Source organism: Saccopteryx leptura, chromosome 1 (assembly GCF_036850995.1).
Source record: "Saccopteryx leptura isolate mSacLep1 chromosome 1, mSacLep1_pri_phased_curated, whole genome shotgun sequence".
In the NCBI taxonomy this organism is placed as follows: domain Eukaryota; kingdom Metazoa; phylum Chordata; class Mammalia; order Chiroptera; family Emballonuridae; genus Saccopteryx; species Saccopteryx leptura.
In genome coordinates, this window is record NC_089503.1 from 140630005 (window position 1) to 140651861 (window position 21857).

The following is a 21857-nucleotide window of genomic DNA, read 5'->3' on the forward strand; positions in this document are numbered from 1 at the left end:
ATAAATATCTTTGAAGGATGAATTCAGAAGAACTTCCAAGGGTGAATGCCCAAGATCAAGTTTTGCCTAAATGCCAAGATCCCCTGCAACTCTTCAATTTTTTGGTCCTCAACATCATATTATAAACAATATTCCACTGTCTAATTCCTAGGAGTTTAAAGTAACAGAATATGCTTCTCGTGTGCTTATGCCTTGGTTTACTTCCCTTTCCCTTACTATTGGACATTTAAGATGTATGTTGCTTTTTCTTTTTCTTCTTCCTTATTTTTCTTAAAAGCCTTCATCTTTTTACAGGTAATGATTGAGAGTATCTTTTTATTGTACTTTTGAAAGCAGTGGCCCTTATTTTAATTTTTTAATTAATTGTATAAATACTTGCACCTATTATGTAACCAAAAGTGTAAATAAATTTTATATACTCTACTGTTAGGAAATGTCTATCTTCTTTACTAATAATATAACCATAATGTAATGGATAGGCTTGACTTAGTTCTGCTTTTATTTTTTCCACTTTATTTTTCTTTTGTTTTAAACTAAAAGTTACCTTTAGAAATTTCCAGGGGCTCTTTGCCCAGTAAAGACATTCAAGTAAATAATTAGATTCCCCTTCTTCCTCCTAATACAAACAGCCTGAAGTACTTGAGCAACTAAGTGGATTGAAAGAATTTTGGATGGATGGTAATAGACTGACTTTTATTCCAGGGGTATGTATATCAAATTTTAAATGGCTTTATTTTGCAATTTTATGAACTGTATGATTTCAAATTACTTTTACTTAGTGAAAAAATAGTGATTATTTAGTTCTTAATAGTATGAAATAGTTATAAACAAATTATTATTTTTTACTATCAACATATGCTTGATTAAAATCAGAAAATTTTTATAATAAACCTTGTAAAATAGTTTCTTTTTAATACCACAGAGTATGTTCTTTCCAGAGGTTGCTGTTGACTTTATAACCTAATTCAGTTTGCCCATGGAATTGTTAAAGTAGTATGTTTTTCATGTGGTTTTTCATGTGATTTCTGTCTTGCCATTCCATTGTATTGATTCCTACACCTAAAGTGTAAGAATCCCTATATGTGCCAACTCCCTAGCCAGTGATGGACAATTGAGTTCCCAGAGAAAAGTATATGTCCACTGTCATTTTGCTGGACCAAAATTAGTAGGAGGTCTTAGCTTTATGACTGAATACATTATTAATGGTATTTTTAAATTATAAGTTATACCTTGGCATTATGTCTATTACCTGAATGTTTTAGAAATTACTGTTGATAGAGTCATTAGACTTTCTTTTCTTTATTTATAGTTTATGGGTAGTTTGAAACAGCTCACATATTTGGATGTTTCTAAAAATAATATTGAAATGGTTGAAGAGGGAATTTCAGCATGTGAAAACCTTCAAGACCTCATATTATCAAGCAATTCACTTCAACAACTGCCTGAGACTATTGGTTTGTATCTCTTTCTAATTCATGCAATTAATTTTTACTAATGTAAAATCTGAGAAATTAAGTTTTTGCTGTTGCTTGATTTGTTGAGATAGTAAAACTGTACACAGATCTTGAATTTTTTCCTGATTTGATAAGTTATACAATTACTCCTTTGTTGATGTTAATGTGTTCTTATTTAAGGTAATATCATTTTATCACTGTAATAAATATTTTTTAAAAGAGGTTTATTGATCCAAACTCTGTTTAATTCTTGATTTGAACTTTTTTCAGTCCTCCTTCATTATAGACTCACAGACAAGAAAGAGGAGTTTAGTAAATTCTTTAAGAGTCTGTATTTATTTGTCTAGTTGCTTGTCTGATAATCAAGGAAATTGAATTATTTTAATTAACCATAAAGTTAAATATTGGCGTCTTCAGGACGTTTAAATATAAAAACCAAAAAGTATCTTTACATATTTTTAATTGAACTAAATTGTTGTTTTAGCTCAGGTTACATTTTGCAGATTCTACTATAATTTATTCAGCACGTTAACTTTTAAATTAAGCTCCATTTTATTGTTTTAATATTTAATATACATAGAATACACAGAATAGTTTTGTTACACACCTATGAAAACTACCTTTATACTACCATTTCTTTAACCCAGTAATACCACACATTTGTATTACATGTTTTCACTGTTTCATGAAATTGTTTTAAGGAAGAAGATTATAACAGTAAACAAAGCAGACAAAAACTCCCTACTTTTGTGACATTTACGGGGATTAAATAGATAAATATACACTAATGTTAAGAGGTGATATGTATGTGAAAATGAAAAATATAGGTTAAGGGAGTAGAGAGTGATGGGGTTGGTGTGGTATCTGCAAGTTTATTAAGAAAGTACTTTATGATTAATGTCAAATGTGTCCATGTTGACTGTTGGTTGACTTGCTTGTAGTTCATGCTGGAAAACTGTATTATTTCTTCCCTCAATAGGTTCATTGAAGAATGTAACAACTCTTAAGATAGATGAAAATCAATTAATGTATCTACCAGACTCTATAGGAGGGTAAGACTTTTGTGAATTAATAGAACTAATGCCTGAGCAGGCAGTGGCACAGTGGATAGAGTGTTGACCTGAGACGCTGAGGACCCAGGTTCTAAACTCTCAGGTCACTGGCTTGAGCACGGGGTCCCAACTTGAGCGTGGGATCATAGACATGACCCCATGGTTGCTGGCTTGAGACCAAAGGTCACTGGCTCAGCTGGAGCCCCCTGTTCAAGGCACATATGAAAAGCAATCTGAACAACCAAAGAGCCTTACCTATTAAGTTGATGCTTATCATCTCTTTCCATTCCTGTCTGTCCCTGTATGTCCCTTTCTCCTTCACTAAATATATATATAGAACTAGGAGACTTTACTTTCAGTACAGCATGCCATATATATTTTCGGGTAATTGCATAAATAGCATCTAAAGGGAGAATCCATAAACATTTAAATAAGCAATTGATTATGGGTTGGATACCTTTATAATAAAGATAGGCCAATTTTTTATTGGTTTATCCTAGTGGAAATAGAGTTGCTAGTCTTATTAAAGTCAAGTTTAAATGTTCCTATGTTCTTAAGGTTTGGATTATATATAAAAAATGTTTTTCAAATGTATATTTTCTTTCTTAATTGAAGGTTAGTGTCAATAGAAGAACTGGATTGTAGCTTCAATGAAGTTGAAGCTCTGCCTTCATCTATTGGGCAGCTTACTAATATAAGAACCTTTGCTGCAGATCATAATTACTTACAACAGCTACCCCCAGAGGTACTGTATTTTAAATTTCTTTTGAATTTAATTTTTTCTAATTATTTACTATAGCTACCTAGTGTGGTTTTATTTTCATTCAGAAATACCATGTAACTAAGTTATTTTCTGAAGAATTAGCTTTATTGATTTACAAGAGATAACTAGATATTTTTATACATGAAAACATAATTGAAAAGGGAAAAACATAATTTTCTTCTATAAATGAACATTTTTCTTTTCTTTTTCTTTTTTTTTTTTTTTGTATTTTCTGAAGCTGGAAACGGGGAGAGACAGTCAGACAGACTCCCGCATGTGCCCGACCGGGATCCCACCAGGGGGTGACGCTCTGCCCACCAAGGGGCGATGCTCTGCCCCTCCAGGGCGTCACTCTGTTGTGACCAGAGCCACTCTAGCGCCTGGGGCAGAGGCCAAGGAGCCATCCCCAGCGCCCGGGCCATCTTTGCTCCAATGGAGCCTCGCTGTGGGAGGGCAAGAGAGAGACAGAGAGGGAGGAGACGGGGAGGGGTGGAGAAGCAGATGTGCGCCTCTCCTGTGTGCCCTGGCTGGGAATCAAACCCAGGACTTCTGCACGCCAGGCCGATGCTCTACCACTGAGCCAGCCGGCCAGGGCCCATTTTTCATAAGTTTTGAAAATATTTATATTTTACTTATGTCTGTTAGGCAGTAGACCAAATTTCTAACCTGCAGTTCCATGTTTCTCTTTCAGATTGGCAACTGGAAAAATATAACTGTGCTGTTTCTCCATTCCAATAAACTTGAGACACTTCCAGAAGAAATGGGTGATATGCAGAAATTAAAAGTCATTAATTTAAGTGACAATAGGTTTGTAATAATGTATTAGTTGGTTTATAGAAGACATTGATTGGATAAAATTAAAGTTTCAATACATGTGATAGAAAATCTAATGCATGTTCTTTTCATATATATTTTTATTTTTTAAACAGAATTTTTATCTGAAATAATCTAATTTTCACTGATGTTAATAATCATGCTGTGGTTGTCACGGTTCATTTTGTGTTGACTAGCTGTGCAACCTTTATTCTCTCTTTCATAGCAACCTTTTTTATTCCTAAAGTCAGATCTTCACCTTAGATTGCTGTTGAACAAAGCAGCTTTTAATGTAATCTGCTCTTTGTATTTTTCTGAGCAGAGGTGTGATTAGGTACCCATCATATAGCTTGGACAGCATAGCCAAGATGTAGAGCAAATAGATCACTAAGGTAGCAAAATTATAAAAATATTTTAAATTAGAACAGATTGTCCATAATTTTTTCCTGAGGTAAAGATAGAATATAGTAATCCCTCCCCTTATTTATGATTTCCCTTTTTGTTGTTTAATTACCTGCAATAAGTTGTGGCTCGAAAGTACTCGGAAAAATTTCCAGAAATAAACAATTCATAAGTTTTAAATTGCATGCTGTTCTGAGTAGGGTAATGAAATCTCACTCCCTTTCACTGTAGGCATGAATCATTTGTTTATATAGTGTGTCCACACTGTATATACCACCTGCCCTGTTTGTCACTTAGAAAGCCTCTTGTAACTAGCTTCCTCCTTCCCTCCCTTCCTCCCTCTTTCCTTCTCTCCTTTGTCTCCCTCCCTTCTTCCCTCTCTTCCTCCCTTTTTCTCTCTCTCCCTCCCTCCCTCCCTCTCTCCTTCTTCCCCTTTCCTCTCTCAAAAATCAATGGAAAAAATAATAATACATATTTTTTTAATTAAATTTTTTTTTGGCCCTTTGTTGTACCCTAAAACTAGAGCCCTAGGTTCCAACAAATTGCCTTGGAAAGATGGGTATAAAGGAGTAGATAAGAATAAGACAGAAGGTTTAAGTAGACATTCTATTTTAAATAGGCTTCTATTCTCATTTAACATTCTAATGAGTATTTATATTACTTTAGTTTTTACTCATGTTAAAGTAGTCTTCTTGAGTATGAAAGTGTAGATCACAATAAAATATAGGTCAGTCCAGTTTTTATAACAAACTCACTAAGAGTTCTTCATATAACAGTTTGTTCTGTCTAGATACAAGTAAAATATCCAAAGACATTTTATGAGACATTGCTTAATGTGTCCTTGTCTTTTCATTAAGGTAGGGGTAGTTAGCATTTTTTTCTTTGTAGATAATTTTTTTAGGTTATTGGATTATCTATATTTTTTGCCCAAATTGATTCAGTTGAACAATTTTAATTATGTTTTAAAAACTAGATAACATTTTATATCCTATTCAAAGGCATATATTGTTTTTTTTCCCTGAATTAACTTTTTCTCCTATTTTCATGTGCAATAACATAACATTGTTTAGAAGACCATTAGCAACTCTCATTTTAACATTTCACATTTTAAAGTTTAATTTTTATTTGTGTATTTTCCAACAGACTGAAGAATTTGCCCTTTAGCTTTACAAAGCTACAGCAATTGACTGCGATGTGGCTCTCAGATAATCAGGTGGGCATTCTGATTTTGTAAATTACTGCATCCAATTGAGCTTTGCAATTATGTATTCTAATTTACGTAGGATCATTTAAGAGCAGTTATACTGGTGAACATATGTATAACATACTATATATAAGGAAAACATTAAAAAATATTTTGGTACAGATAATTTTTGTGAAATAGGTATAGATTTATAAGTGGTAAATCCAGTTGAACTTGTCTAATTTCCCCAAAATCTGTTAAAAAGGGAAAAAAAAGTGTATTAGATTAGGAAGTCAGACGGTATATCCCTAACTTGCTAGTTTTTGTAATGATTCTCTATGGCATATATCTGTAAAAATTTGATAATTATTTTAATTTTACTTCTAATTAAGTACTTTCATACAACTTAAGGAAGTGTTTCCAAAAGATTAAGAGTTATAGCTTGGGCTTATCTTTGTCGGGCAAACATACATTGAAAACTTACAAGAGAGCAGAGAAAGGCCACGTGGAGGAGAGGAGAAGCAGCCAAGATGGCAGAATGCTGAAGTAGAAGCCAGTTTGTACAGTTTTTGCAGAGAGAAGGAGATGGGGAACAGAGAGTGACCAGAAGATGGCAGCAGAGGAGGCAGATGCACAGACTCCCAGATCCCACCACCAAACTGGATTACAAATTAATTTAGGAACAATCAGCAGGAAAAACCCAACTCTGGACTACAAGACTAGCTTTCAAAAACCAAGGAGCAAAGAAGAAGCCACACCGAGCCCGGTAGGGAGCACGGAGCAGCGACATCTCTCCAGCTCCAATCGGCAAAACAAGACACAGCTGAAAACAAGAAGTGGGGAGGAGGGGGTCTCCATGGAGATCTGAGATATACCTCTCCTTACTGAAGCGGAGAAAGCACCCTGCCTCCAGAGAGAGTAACTGGCAGATAAGGCCTTCAGAGTCTCAGGTTACACCCACGGCATTCCTTGATACAGTTTCAAATAAGCCCACTGTTGAGATCAGTGAACAAGACTACAAGTGAGAAGAAACAAATCAAGACTTCAAAGCAGCCCAAATCCAAAGGTGGATTACAAATAATAGCTGATGCCAACCCAAGAAGACCTAGAAATAACACAACTGAAAATTGGAGGCAGACAACACCAAACCTAGACTCAACCAGCCCTACAAACAACACACCCAAACACACAGACATAATGAGAAGACAGAGAAGTGCAATCCAAATGAAACCACAAGAGAAATCTCCAGAAAAGGAACTGAGTGATATGGAAATAACCAAACTGCTGGATGCAGAGTTTAGAATAATGATGGTTAGGATGCTTAGAGATCTTAGAACAACAATGGATGGTCATTACGAACACCTAAATAAAGAGATAGCAAGTATAAAAAAGGACATTGAAATATTAAAAAAGAATCAGGTGACAAATACAGTATCAGAAATGAAGACCACAATGGAAGGAATTAAAAGCAGGATGGATGAAGCTGAGGATCGAATCAGTGAGTTGAAGAACAAGATGAACAAAGGCATGAAAGAAGAGCAGAAAAAGACTCAAAAAGTCGGAGGAAACTCTGAGAGGGCTCTGTGACAACATGAAGAGAAATAAATTTGCATCATATGGGTTCCAGAAGAAGAGAAAGAACAAGGAATAGAAACTTTATTCAATCAAATCATAGCTGAAAACTTTCCTAAATTGATGCAAGGAAGGGTCTCACAAGTTCAGAAAGCACAGAGAACTCCATTAAAGAGAAACCCAAAAAGACCTACACCAAGACATCATAATTAAAATACCAAAACTAAGCAATAAAGAGAAAATATTAAAAGCTGCTAGAGAAAAAAAGGCTATCACCTACAAAGGAGCCCCCATAAGGATGACATCCGAGTTCTCAACAGAAACACTTGAGACCAGAAGGGAATGGCAAGAAATATTCAAAGTAATGCAGAACAAGAGCCTACAACCAAGACTACTTTAACCAGCAAGGCTATCATTTAAAATTGAAGGAGAAGAGATACAAAGGTTGAGGGTTCGGGGGACCTGAGGATGGCAGCGGAGTAGGCAGATGCACAGACTCCCAACTCACACCACAGAACTGGATTATAAACTAATTTATGAAAAATCAGCATGAAAAACCAAATCTGGACTACAAGAACAGCTCTCAAAAACCAAGGAGCAAAGAAGAAGCCACAACAAACCTGGTAAAATTGAAGGAGAGAAAAAAAGCTTCCCAGACAAAAAAAAAGCTCAAGAAATTCATTACAACCAAACCAATGCTGCAGGAAATGTTAACGGGCCTGTTGTAAACAGATCAAAGTGGGAAAAGAATATAGCAAAAGAGGAATATAGTTTTAAAGAATAAAATGGCAATAACTACATATCAATAATAACCTTAAATGTAAATGGAATAAATGATCCAATCAAAAGACATAGGGTAGCTGCGTGGATAAGAAAACAGGACCCGTACATATGCTGTCTACAAGAGACACACCTTAGAACAAAAGATATACATAGTTTGAAGGTAAAAGGATGGAAAAAGACATTTCATGCAAATGGAAATGAAAAAAAAGCTGGGGTGGCAATACTTATATCAGACAAATTGTACTTTAAGACAAAGGATATAGTAAGAGATAAAGAAGGCCACTACATAATGATAAAGGGAGTAATCCAACAGGAAGATATAACTATTATAAATATATATGCACCTAATATAGGAGCACCTAAATGTATAAAGCAGACTTGGATGGATTTAAAGGGCGAGATCAACAGCAATACTATAATAGTAGGGGATTTCAATACTACCACTAACATCACTAGATAGATCCTCAAAAAAGAAAATTAACAAAGAAACAGCCTTATTAGACACACTAGATCAACTCAATTTAATAGATTATCTTCAGAACCTTTCACCCTAAATCAGCAGAATATACATTCTTTTCAAGTGCTCATGGTACATTCTCTAGGAGAGACCACATGTTAGGGCACAAAAGTGGTCTCAACAAATTTAAGAAGATTGAAATCATATCAAGCACTTGCTCCAATCACAACGACATAAAACTAGAAATGAACCACAACAGAAAAACTGAAAAATACTCACACATATGGAACTAAATAGCATGTTATTAAATAACGAAATGGTTAACAATGAAATCAAAGAAGAAATAAAAAAATTCCTAGAAACAAATGATAATGATTAAACAACAATTCAAAAATTATGGGACACAGCAAAAGCAGTCCTGAGAGGGAAGTTAATAGCATTACAGGCAATCCTTAAGAAGCTTGAAAAAGCTTAAATAAACAATCTAATCCTTCATGTAATAGAACTAGAAAAAGAACAGCAAGTAAGGCACAGACTTAGTAGAAGGAAGAAAATAATAAAGATCAGAGCGGAAATAAATGACATAGAAGCTAAAGAAATTATACGGAGGATCAATGAAACCAAGAGCTGGTTCTTTGAAAGGGTAAACAAGATCGATGAACCTTTAACAAGACTCACCAAGAAAAGAAGAGAGAGGATTCAAATAAATAAAATTAGAAATGAGAGTGGAGAAATAACAACCAACACAACAGAAATACAAAATATTGTAAGAAAATACTATGAAGAACTGTATGCCAAAAAATTGAACAACCTAGGTGAAATGGACAAATTCCTTGAAACATATCGTCTTCCAAAAATCAATCTGGAAGAATCAGAAAACCTAAGCAGACCGATTACAACAAAAGAGATCGAAACAATTATCAAAAAACTCCTCAAAAACAGAACTCCTGGGCCCGATGGCTTCACTGCTGAATTCTACCAAACATTCAAAGAAGAACTAACGCCTATCCTTCTCAAGCTATTTCAAAAAATTCAAGAGGAAGGAACACTTCCAAGTTCCTCTTATGAGGTGCACCTAATTCTGATTCTAAAACCAGGCAAAGACAACACAAAGAAAGAAAATTATAGGCCAATATCCTGATGAATTTAGATGCTAAAATTCTCAACAAAATATTAGCAAACCGGATCCAGCAATACATGAAAAAATCATACATCATGATCAAGTGGAATTTATTCTGGGGAGACTAGGATGGTACAACATTCATAAATCAATTAATGTGATTCACCACATAAACAAAAGGAAGGAGAAAAACCACATGATAATTTCAATAGATGCAGAAAAAGCATTTGATAAAATCCAGCACCTACTTATGATCAAAACTCTTAGTAAAGTGGGAATACAGGGAACATACCTCAACATGATAAAGGCCATCTATGATAAACCCACAGCCAACGTTATAATTAATGGACAAAAATTAAAAGCAATTCCCCTAAAATCAGGAACAAGGCAGGGGTGCCCCCTTTCACCATTCTTATTCAACATAGTACTGGAAGTTCTAGCTACAGCAATCAGACAAGAAGAAATAAAAGGCATCGAAATGGAAGAGAAGAAGTAAAACTATCATTATTTGCAGATGATATCATACTGTATATAGAAAACCCTAAAGTCTCAGTCAAAAAACTATTAGACCTATTAAGCGAATTCAGCAAGGTGGCAGGATATAAAATTAATACACAGAAATCAGAGGCATTTTTATACACGAACAATGAACTGTCAGAAAGAGAAATTAAGGAAACAATCCCCTTCACTATTGCAACAAAAAAAATAAAGTACCTAGGAGTAAATTTAACCAAGGAGGTTAAAGACTTGTGCTCAGAAAATTATAAAACATTGATAAAAGAAACCAAGGAAGACACAAACAAGTGGAAGCATATACCATGCTCATGGTTAGGAAGAATAAACATCATTAAAATGTCTGTATTAGCCAAAGAAATTTATAAATTCAATGCAATACCAATTAAAATGCCAATGATATACTTCAAAAATATAGAACACATATTCCAAAAATTTATATGGAACCAAAAAAGAACATGAATAGCCTCAGCAATCTTGAAAAAGAAGAATAAAGTGGGAGGTATCACACTTCCTGATATCAAGTTATACTACGAGGCCATTGTACTCAAAACAGCTTGGTACTGGCATAAGAACAGACATATTGATCAATGGAACAGAACAGAGAACCCAGAAATAAACCCACATCTTTATGGACAACTGATATTTGACAAACGAGGTAAGAGCATATAGTGAAGTAAAGACAGTCTCTTTAACAAATGGTGTTGGGAAAATTGGACAGCTACCTGCAAAAAAATGAAACTAGACTACCAACTTACACCATGCCCAAAAATAAACTCAAAATGGATAGAGGACTTAAATGTAAGTCATGAAACCATAAGTATCCTAGAAGAAAACTTGGGCAGTAAGCTCACCAACATCTATCGCAGAAATATCTTTGCTGAATTATCTCCACAGGCAAATGAATAAAAGACAGGATAATCAAATGGGACTATATCAAACTAAAAAGCTTTTGCACAGCTAAAGACAATAAGAACAGAATAAAAAGACAAACCACACAATGGAGAATATATTCGACAATTCATCTGATAAGGGATTAATAACCAAAATTTATAAAGAACTTGCAAAACTCAACACCAGGAAGACAATCTCCAATCAAAAAATGGGCACAAGAAATGAATAGACACTTCTCCAAAGTGGACATAGATGGCCAATAGACAAATGAAAAAATGTTCAACATCACTAATTATTAGAGAAATGCAAATTAAAACCATAATGAAATAACACCTAACACCAGTCAGAATGGCACTTACTGTCAAAACAACACACAATAGGTGCTGGTGAGGATGTGGAGAAAGGGGAACCCTCCTGCACTGCTGGTGGGAATGCAGACTGGTACAGCCACTGTGGAAAACAGTATGGAGATTACTCAAAAAATTAGAAATGGAACTACCCTTTGACCCAGCCATCCACTTATAGGAATATATCCCAAGGACACCATATCACCTACTGAAATAAAGAAATGCACCCCCATGTTTATGGCAGCATTGTTCACAATAGCGAAGATCTGGAAACAGCCCAAGTGTCCGTCAGTAGACGAGTGGATTAAAAAGCTTTGGTACATATGTACTATGGAATACTATGGGGCCATGAAAAAGAAGGAAATATTACCTTTTTGCAGCAATATGGAGGGACCTGGAAACTATTTTGTTGAGTGAAATAAGCCAGGCAGAGAAAGAAAAATCTCATATGACCTCACTCATTTGAGGAATCCAAGGAATAATGAGAACTGAGGAACGGAATTGAGACAGAGGGATCAAAGGGACCAGAGGAAAGAGAACAGAGGGAAAGGGGTTGATAGGATGGGATCAACCTGAAGGGAAGTGGAGAGGGCACTGTAGGGAGGGAGTAAGGGAGATGTTGAAGGGAATAGAGGGGAGTGGGGAGGCATTCGGTTTGACCCTAGAATCTATGTAAACACAATTAAATAAAAAAAAATTTATGTAAAAAAAAATAAGAAAGCTTACAGTGCTGGAGATATATATTGGTAAAGCACATAGACTTCCTACATTCTTACTGATTTTAGATTCTCATGGAAGACAGTTATCTAGGGAATGTTTCAGAGCTCTAGAGAAAAATAAAGCTTGATAGCCATTAGAGGAGTAGCAGGGTTGAATATACAATTTGCTGATCTTTCTCATAAATTATTGCTGAGTTTTGACTTTAAGTAATGCCTTATAATAATTTATTTAAAGCTATATAATATTTTACCAAGTTTAGGTACATAGTCTCATGAGATATTTATAAGTTCCATTGTGACATTTGCCTGGGAACTGTGTTATGTTTCTATTTGGATTATATTAAAAACCCTGTTGTAAATACTGTAGTAAAGGAACCTACTTGTCTATATTTCAGGATTCTCCAAACTTCCTAATATAGGACCTCTTTCCACTTAACTCATTAGAACCCTAAAAGTTTTAATTTGATGTTGAATCAGACTGTAGTATTCACTTGTTCTGCACATTAAAAAAATATTAGAATTATGATACCTTTGTTTTTATTAGAGCTTGATCAGATGTCAGTTCATATATTTGGAAGTGTTAACTATATGATCTCTCTTAATTGCATACCTTTGAAACAGATTTGTAATTTTGCATCTGGATTCACAAAACATTTGCTGGGCACTGGCATATGCCAGCAATTACAGTATGAATGAGACATAGCTCCCAATCTTGAGAACTCTGAGACTTTTAGTAAAATAGTGCTATGGTGGATGAATCAATACCAGCAAGTTATGACAGGTGACTCATTTTAGTGACATTATCTAGCATCTAGTATCTCATACTATATTTACAGTGTTCTCTTCTTGTCCCCATTTGTTAATTACTTTAATACAAAAATTGGGGTGAAGAGGGTTTTGTACTTGCCTGTTTGACAAAATAATAAGGTAGTAAATAGTAAAACATACCCAACATAGCTATAAAACCTCCCTTACAGTACAAAGCAGACAACTTGCTATAAAAGAACAAAATGTAAGGGAAAAGGTATGTTACAGTGATTTGATTATGGATTATAAAAATAATTTTTTTAAGTGAGAAGAGGGGAGATAAGAAAGACAAATAACATGAGAATCTGCACGTGTCCTGACCAGGATATATTATACCCTGTCTGGGGCTGATGTTTGAATCAACTGAGCTATCCTCAGAGCCCAAGGCTTACGCTTGGACCAACTGAGCTATCCTCAGCACCTGGGGCTGACACTTGAACCAGTCGAACCACTGTCTGCTAGAGGGGAAGAGAGTGAATAGGAGGGATAAAGAGGGGAAGAAAAGCAGGTAGTCGCTTCTCATGTGTGCAAATCAATAAATATGATTCATCACATAAACCAGAAGGAAGGATAAAAATCACATGATAATATCAATAGATGCAGAAAAAGCATTTGATAAAATCCAGCACCCATTTATGATCAAAACTCTCAGCAAAGTGGGAATACAGGGAACATACCTCAACATGATGAAGGCCATCTGTGACAAACCCACAGCCAACATCATACTCAATGGGCAAAAATTAAAAACAATCCCCTTAAGATAAGGAACAAGGCAGGGGTCCCCCTTTTCATCACTCTTACTCAACTTAGTTCTGGAAGTCCTAGCCACAGCATTCAGACAAGAAGAAGAAATAAAAGGCATCCAAATTGGAAAAGAGGAAATAAAACTATCATTATTTGCTGATGACATGATACTGTATATAGTAAATCCTAAAGTCTCAGTATATACCAACAATAAACTATCTGAAAGAGTAAAAAATTAAGGAAACAATCTCCTTCATATTGCAACCAAAAAAATAGAGTAGCTAGCAGTAAATTTAACCAAATAGGTAAAAGACTTGTACTCGGCAAATTTTAAAATGTTGAAAAAAGAAATCAAGGAAGATACAAACAAGTAGAAGCATATACCGTGTTTATGGATAGGAAGAATAAACATCATTAAAATGTGTAGATTACCCAAAGCAATCTATAAATTCAATGCAATGCCTATTAAAATACCAATGGCATACTTCAAAGAGGTAGAACAAATACTCCAAAAGTTTATATGGAACCAAAAAAGAACACAAATAGCCTCGGCAGTCTTGAAAATGAAGAATAAAGTGGGAGGTATCACACTTCCTGATACCAGGTTATACTATAAGGCCATTGTAATGGTACTGGCATAATAACCGGCATACGAAACAGCTAAGTACTGGCATAAGAACAGGCATACAGATCAATGGAACAGAACAGAGAACCTAGGAATAAACCCACGCCTTTATGGTCAATTGATATTTGACAAAGGAGGTAAGAGCATACAATGGAGTAAAGACAGTCTCTTTAATAAATGGTGTTGGGAAAATTGGACAGGTACATGCAAAAAAATGAAACTAGACCACCAACTTACACAATTCACAAAAATAAACTCAAAGTGGATAAAAGACTTAAATGTAAGTCGTGAAACCATAAACATCTTGGAAGAAAACATAGGCAGTAAACTCTGATATCTCTCATAGCAATATTTTTGCTGATTTATCTCCATGGGCAAGTGAAATAAAAGACAGGATGAACAAATCAGAGTATATCAAAGTAAAAAGCTTTTTCACAGCAAAAGACACCATTAATGAAATAAAAAGACAACCCACAGAATGGGAGAACATATGTGCCAATACGTCTGATAAGGGGTTAATAACCGAAATTTACAAAGAACTTCTAAAACTCAACAATTGGAAGGTAAACAGTCCAATTAAAATATAGGCAAAAGAACTGAATAGACACTTCTCCATAGAGGACATACAGATGGCCAGTAGGCATATGAAAAAATGTTTAACATCACTAATCATCAGAGAAATGCAAATTAAAACCGCCATGAGATACCACCTGGCACCTGTCAGAATGGCGCTCAATAACAAAACAACACACAGTAAGTGCTGGCCAGGATGTGGAGAAAAGGGAACAATTGCTGGTGGGAATGCTGACTTGTGCTGCCAGTGTGTAAAACAGTATGGAGTTTTCTCAAAAAATTAAAAATGGAACTGCCTTTTGACCCAGCTATCCCACTTTTTGGAATATATCTTAAGAATACCAAATCACTGATTCAAAAGAAGATATTCATTCCCATGTTTATGGTGGCAGTGTTTACAATAGCCAAGATCTGGAAACAGCCCAAGTGTCCGTCAGTGGACGAGTGGATTGAAAAGCTTTGGTACATATATACAATGGAATACTACATGGCTGTGAAAAAGAAGGAAATCTTACGATAGTAAGATTTTTGCGATAGTATGGATGGACGTGGAGATTATTATGCTAAGTGAAATAAGCCAGGCAGAGAAAGACAAATATCATATGGTCTCACTTATTGATATATATGGAATCTAATGAACAAAGGGAACTGAGGAATGGAATAGAGGCAGAGGCAGGGTCACAGGGACCAGAGGGACAGCAGTCAGAAGGAAGGGGGGATGGGGGATGGGATCAGAGAAGGTAAAGGGATTAGTGAAATTATATATACATAGAGATACAGATAACAGGACAGCAAATCCTAGAGGGAAAGAGGGAGGGAATTGGGGAAGGGGAACAAAAAGGGTATAAATAGAGACACGGCGGTGGGGGGGTTGAGGGTATTATATTGAGTGGGACACTTGATTACATGTAAACACAATGAATTAAAATTAATTTCTAAAATGTGATGGAATATACCCATTTCCAAACTCTTTAACAGTTCTTGAATCCTATTTTTTTAAATCTTTTTAGAAGATAATATCTTCTTGAGAATACAATTTAAGAAATAAAGGATTTTCAGGCAACTTTGAGAGCTGCATTGAAGTTGGTTACCACAGTCTTGTAATTTCATTAATTTGCTCAGTGTGTAAGACAGATAAATCACATAATTGTAATGATGCTGGATTGCAGCTTTGCCTAGCCAGGTACAAGAGAAGGACAGCATAGCAAGTAGATTTGGAAATTGGCAAGACAGTGGTTATAATGAAATATGGTGAGGTACAGAAAGAGAAGCAAAGATAGGAAAGAATGGTGGTGATAGAGTTGAATGTTTAGAGGGAGTGGCAGTCTTGTTGATTAGCAAGTATTGTAGGATCAGTAAAGCGGGAGAGCTTCATAGTGTCTATGTTACCATGCCCTACTGGTTATCCTTTTGACTGGTCACTTGTCAGTTTCAATTTCAGGAATTTTTCTTCTCCTTTATATGTTGGTGCCTCTCATGGTGCCCTGGACCAGTGGTATTCAACCACTGGTCCGCAGACCAGTGCCGGTCCATGAAAGACTTAACCACCCTGATGTTGTATGGAGATTATAGAGTCTGTAAGCTTCATACATCAGGATAGTTAACTCTTTCGTGGATTGGCACGAAATTACTGGTGGTTTTCAACCAGCACGGCTTTAGGCTGTGCTTTAGTTTCTTTCCTATACTTGCCCCTAGGACACATTCATTTACTGGACTATAAGTATGACTATGTCATCTACATTTTATATCTGATGAAGGACCAGTGACTGGAAAAATTGGCATGAAAGAGTCAAGAATAGATGGATACTACTGGAGGTCACCAGATACTAGAAATGAAAATGGTAGAGGCAGGGTTTATGTTGCCTAAGAAGAACAGGTGTTTATACTTGAGAAGAGCAATGATCTCAGCATTTGTAAGCACTAACTCAACTCCTGACTTAGGGTTTATGAGGTGTGTAAGAATAAGCAACCTATATTTGAGAAGGCTTCAGGGAAGTGCTCTCTTAGGAGGAGTAGATCTACGATTTCCATTATCTGAGGAGGTCAAAGAAAGTTTTCAGTGAAGAAGATATCTGGGATGCAGGGCAGTTTGTTTCCTGTGGAGGATGAAGGGGTTCACAGAGGAAAACTTTGCATGGGAGTAAAACTATAGCCAGCTGCAAGGTTTTCACAGGAGAAAGTCCAAAAAATTAATCGATACGGTGGCAGGGGCAGGGAGGGTTTAGTAGTTCCCTGCCTGTCTGGGGTCACCTGAAGCTTGGATTGACAGGATGTTAGGTCAGTAGGCTGGCACAAGTATTAGTATTAGAAAGTAAATTGAAAATGCTTGATAACCAGTTAAGAAAAACTTTAAGGAGAAATGAGGTCCAAAATAATGGGCTTCCAGTTTCACCACTAACTAGTGGTGTCCTTAATAGAAACAGGAGACACAGGGGAAAGAGAGAGACAGGTTACAACTTATTGTTTAAGTACTTTGTTTTCAGGTAGAATAAACCTGCAGATAACTAGACTAAACCTTCCAAATAATTCCTACAAAAGCATCTTCTCAAAGGGTAATAGTAGAGGGAGAAAACGTGTTGAATGGAAAGGCTTATTTTACAGCTTTATTAAATCACTATGATAATTATTGGAATGTAGATATACTTAGTATATGAGATGTTTTAAAACTTTATTGATAATCAGTGATGATTGCAATACAGTATGAGTTTGCTTTATACTAAAACTAATTTTTCACATTTTTATGAGGTTTTAAATCAATACTTAAAGTTTTATATTATGTATATTTCAATTTGTTTTTGTAATCTACACATGGATACTTTACAGAAAAAATTATGAGTACTCATTGAGAGGAACTGCTGGATATGTATTTGCTTTAGGGTTATTGAAAATTAAATATTTATTTTCTTTCCCTAGTCCAAACCCCTGATACCTCTTCAAAAAGAAACTGATTCAGAGACGCAGAAAATGGTGCTTACTAACTACATGTTCCCTCAGCAGCCAAGGACTGAGGATGGTAGGAATTTAAGAATCTCTTTTCTTTAAAAAAAAAAAATATTGGTAAATCACAGCAAAATGTGAAGTAAATTTTAAGTCTCAAAAACTTTTAATTGTTTGAAGGGAATTTGGAGAATTTTTAAAGTTCTCTGAAAATGGGATAATAAGGTAATAATTATTTCAGGCTTATAGATAGTGGAATTTGGAGGTATATGCATATAAAATACTTCCTTAAATGATTCTTTGGCATTAAACAGCGAACATCTATTAGGGATCTCTCTACTTAAATCACATTTAGCGAAGTGCTAGGAATGTGTGTTTAGTGATATGTGATTAGGATTATTAAACCTGGAAGTACTTTGTTCACATCTGTTGTTGGTTGTAGAATTAATACTACTCTTGATTCTATACATGAGGTAAAGATAATCTGTAGCATTCTGAGTGTAAAGGTTACTTCTGAGTTCTTAATTACATTTTGCCAAGAAAGGGGAATATACCTTTTACTATTTGCCACAAATGTTTTTCAACAATTATGATATTAAAACTTTAAACTAAGGAGCAGATTGTTTCTAATATATGTTGTATTATGTGCATGTATGTTACAGATACCATATGTAGCACTTAAAAATATAATTTTTAGCCTTGACCCAGTAGCTCAGAGCTTTGTCTCAAAGCGTAGAGGTTGCTGGTTTGATTCCTGGTCAGGGCACATACAGAAACAGATTGATGTTCCTGTCTCCCTCTCTTTACCTCTCTCTCTGAAATGAATAAATAAAAATTTTTCTGAAACCAGCAAAAATCTTTATGGCCACAAGTTATTTATAAATAAACTCAATATATATAAACACTGAAGAAAAATATCGTAGTTATTTTAATTTTTAAAATATACCATAGGCAAGTTAAGTAAACTCGAACTTCAGTTTTCTTATCTTGAAATGATAATAGCATCTCTTTTGCAAGATTTTTGTAAAAAAAAAAATGAGAAGCACTGGTTTTAAAGTGCTTAGCACTGTGACAGAATCAAATTGCCTATTCTTATTCTTATACTGTAAACAATGAGAAACTTGTTACTTCTCTATGCTAATTATTTTTTGCTCTTTGCAAGAAAAAATAAAAGATAAGCTTTGATAAGTTATTTCATAGGTATATTTGATGAGATTTCTTTTGGTGAAGCAAAACTGTTTAACTTTTGAATTGAATTAGCAGTTATGACTTGTGAGGTACCAGGTATAAATGGCTTCATTCACTGGAGAGTCTATAATTAAGGCTTAGAGAATAGGTTTATAAGCAAATTTTTTCCCTTGTATTTAAATCTGTTCCCAGTCCATACTTAGCAATATGATTTGGAAATATATAACAAAATACAGTATACTTAACTTTAGAGGGTCAGTGTATTGTTTTATTGAGGTATTCAAATGTGCATTTGAAATAAAGTTCAACATAGATATACCAACCTTGGCTTATGTTCCTACTCACGCAGTGTGGCGAATTATAGTAAACGTTTGGATACATCAATAGGTATTTTGTGTGTTTGTTTGCTTTAGTTGCTGGGACACACTAATTTTCCACTTTTCTTTTGAGGGTGATTTCTGGTAATAGGAAATAGTGAGCATCCTGTAAATAATATTACTATCACCTACATACTATATTCATATAATTGTTTTTTTATGTGGGAAGATAGACTGTTAATACTTAAAATATTTGTGAGGAAAGAGAAGACATGAATTTTTGGTGTAGAGTAGAGACTTGAATGTCTTATTGCATGTTTTGGCAAACTGCTTTAGTAAATGGCCATTTGATAAATATTTTAGGCCTTATAGACCATAAGGTTTTTGTTGTCGATGCTGCCATGTTAGTGTGAAAGCAATCACAGACAATTTGTAAACAGCTGAGCATAGGTGTGTTCTAATATAATTTTCTTTATTGACAAGTACAGATTAATTGTTATGTGTCATGAAATATTATTCTTTGGGTTTTTCCCAGCCGTTTTAAAATTTTAAAACCATTCTTAGAACATAGACTAGACAAAAACAGGAAATGAGCCAGACTTAATAGTTTTCTATGTCCAATCTTTTTTTTTCTTTTTTTTTTAATACAGGGACAGAGATAGAGTCAGAGAGAGGGATAGATAGGGACAGACAGATAGGAACGGAGAGAGATGAGAAGCATCAATCATCAGTTTTTCGTTTTGACACCTTAGTTATTCATTGATTGCTTTTTCCTCTGTGCCTTGACTGTGGGCCTTCAGCCGACCAAGTAACCCTTTGCTCGAGCCAGCGACCTTGGGTTCAAGCTGGTGAGCTTTTGCTCAAGCCAGATGAGCCCATGCTCAAGCTGGCGACCTTGGGGGTGTCTGGAACCTGGGTCCTCCGCATCCCAGTTCGATGCTCTATCCACTGCGCCACCACCTGGTCAGGCTCTATATGTCCTATCTTAAAGGATAGAAAAAGCAAATCCAGAAAATTCATTCTTTTTTTTTTTTGTTTGTATTTTTCTGAAGCTGGAAACGGGGAGAGACAGTCAGACAGACTCCCGCATGCGCCCGACCGGGATCCACCCAGCACGCCCACCAGGGGGCGACGCTCTGCCCACCAAGGGGCAATGCTCTGCCCCTCCGGGGCATCGCTCCTTGCGACCAGAGCCACTCTAGCGCCTGGGGCAGAGGCCAAGGAGCCATCCCCGTCGCCCAGGCCATCTTTGCTCCAATGGAGCCTTGGCTGCGGGAGGGGAAGACAGAGACAGAGAGGAAGGAGGGGGTGGAGAAGCAAATGGGCGCTTCTCCTATGTGCCCTGGCCGGGAATCAAACCCTGGTCCCCCGCACGCCAGGCCGATGCTCTACCGCTGAGCCAACCAGCCAGGGCCAGAAAATTCATTCTTATTCTCTATTTTGCTTTAATTATTTCAGAAAAATAGTAAAACTGAAAAATATTAGAAAGCAGCCAATATAGATATATTCCAAAGGAGGTTTCTCAAACAAAATTATTTTTTCTTTTGTCATTGAGCCAGTCTCCAAATAACATGTTTATCCTTTGATGTCATTGTATTAATAGTGTTTAGCCTGCCTGCTTTTGTTATTGGCATATAGATTTCAGATATTTTCATTCATTTTTACTAAAATAACCAAGCATAATTCAAACAACGAATAAAACTACTCAGAAGGTTATATATATTTCGTTTAATGAACTAAATTATAAAATGCACAGTTGTGAGATTGTTCCCTTCCAGGGAAAAACCAAATAAATATCCTCAGTCAAGCTACCTTTTGTTTCAATAAAAGTAGTTTACAGGTTATGACCCAATGCCTGTTTTTATGTAGCTCACAAAGTAAGAGTAGTTTTTACGGGTAAATATTTGCATCAGTTTGATGATAGTGAACACTGATACTCAACTCCAGTTAAGCAAAATGTTATTCCAACAATAAGAATTTCATTTCTCTCATTTAAGTGCCTGAATAATTTTCTTGATTTTTGTTTCTTGGCTCACAAAGTTTAACATACTTATTACCTGGCCGTTTAGAGAAAAAGTTTGCTGACTCTCTTCTTACTGTTTTCATGATTCAAATTTCCTCTTTTCTTACTGTTTCTTCTTAAAAGATATAGTTCAGGTGAGTAGTTCATTTCTGATATGAAGAATAGAAGTAGCAAAATAAAATCTGGCCATTTCTAAATTTTGATTTTGGAGGTCTGTTTTAGAGTGGAAGAGTCTTCAGTGGAAAGGTCCGAGATAGATTTGTAATACTCAGAGTTCTCTTAGAGTTCACATATTTTTAAAAATACTTCACAATGGCTAGTATAAGGACAGCACTATAACATATTGCACTCACATACCAAGTTATGATCAAGCAGGTAAATTGCTTTTCAACTATAAGAAAAACTTTTTCCTTTATCACAGTGCTTCTGAGAAATAGGCAAGTCAGAAAATATTTAAAAAATATATATATATATATATATATATATATAATGAATGTTTTTGTTTTGGAATTTTATGAATCTCTGAGAGAATTAGACACTTGGTTCACATTTAATTCATTCTGTTTTTATT

At 35.4% G+C, this 21857-nt stretch overlaps 1 protein-coding gene across 12 annotated transcripts in view; it reads left to right on the forward strand.

Annotated features, from left to right (window-relative positions):
• ERBIN (erbb2 interacting protein) overlaps nt 1-21857 on the forward strand; it is a 141777-nt gene that overhangs the window by 79923 nt on the left and 39997 nt on the right. For all 12 annotated transcript variants that reach the window (XM_066376160.1, XM_066376123.1, XM_066376105.1 and 9 more), the window contains 7 exons: nt 630-704; nt 1310-1454; nt 2434-2506; nt 3122-3251; nt 3961-4076; nt 5628-5697; nt 17735-17834. In XM_066376160.1, coding sequence (XP_066232257.1) covers nt 630-704; nt 1310-1454; nt 2434-2506; nt 3122-3251; nt 3961-4076; nt 5628-5697; nt 17735-17834 — 709 coding nt within the window. The remainder of the gene's footprint in view (nt 1-629; nt 705-1309; nt 1455-2433; nt 2507-3121; nt 3252-3960; nt 4077-5627; nt 5698-17734; nt 17835-21857) is intronic.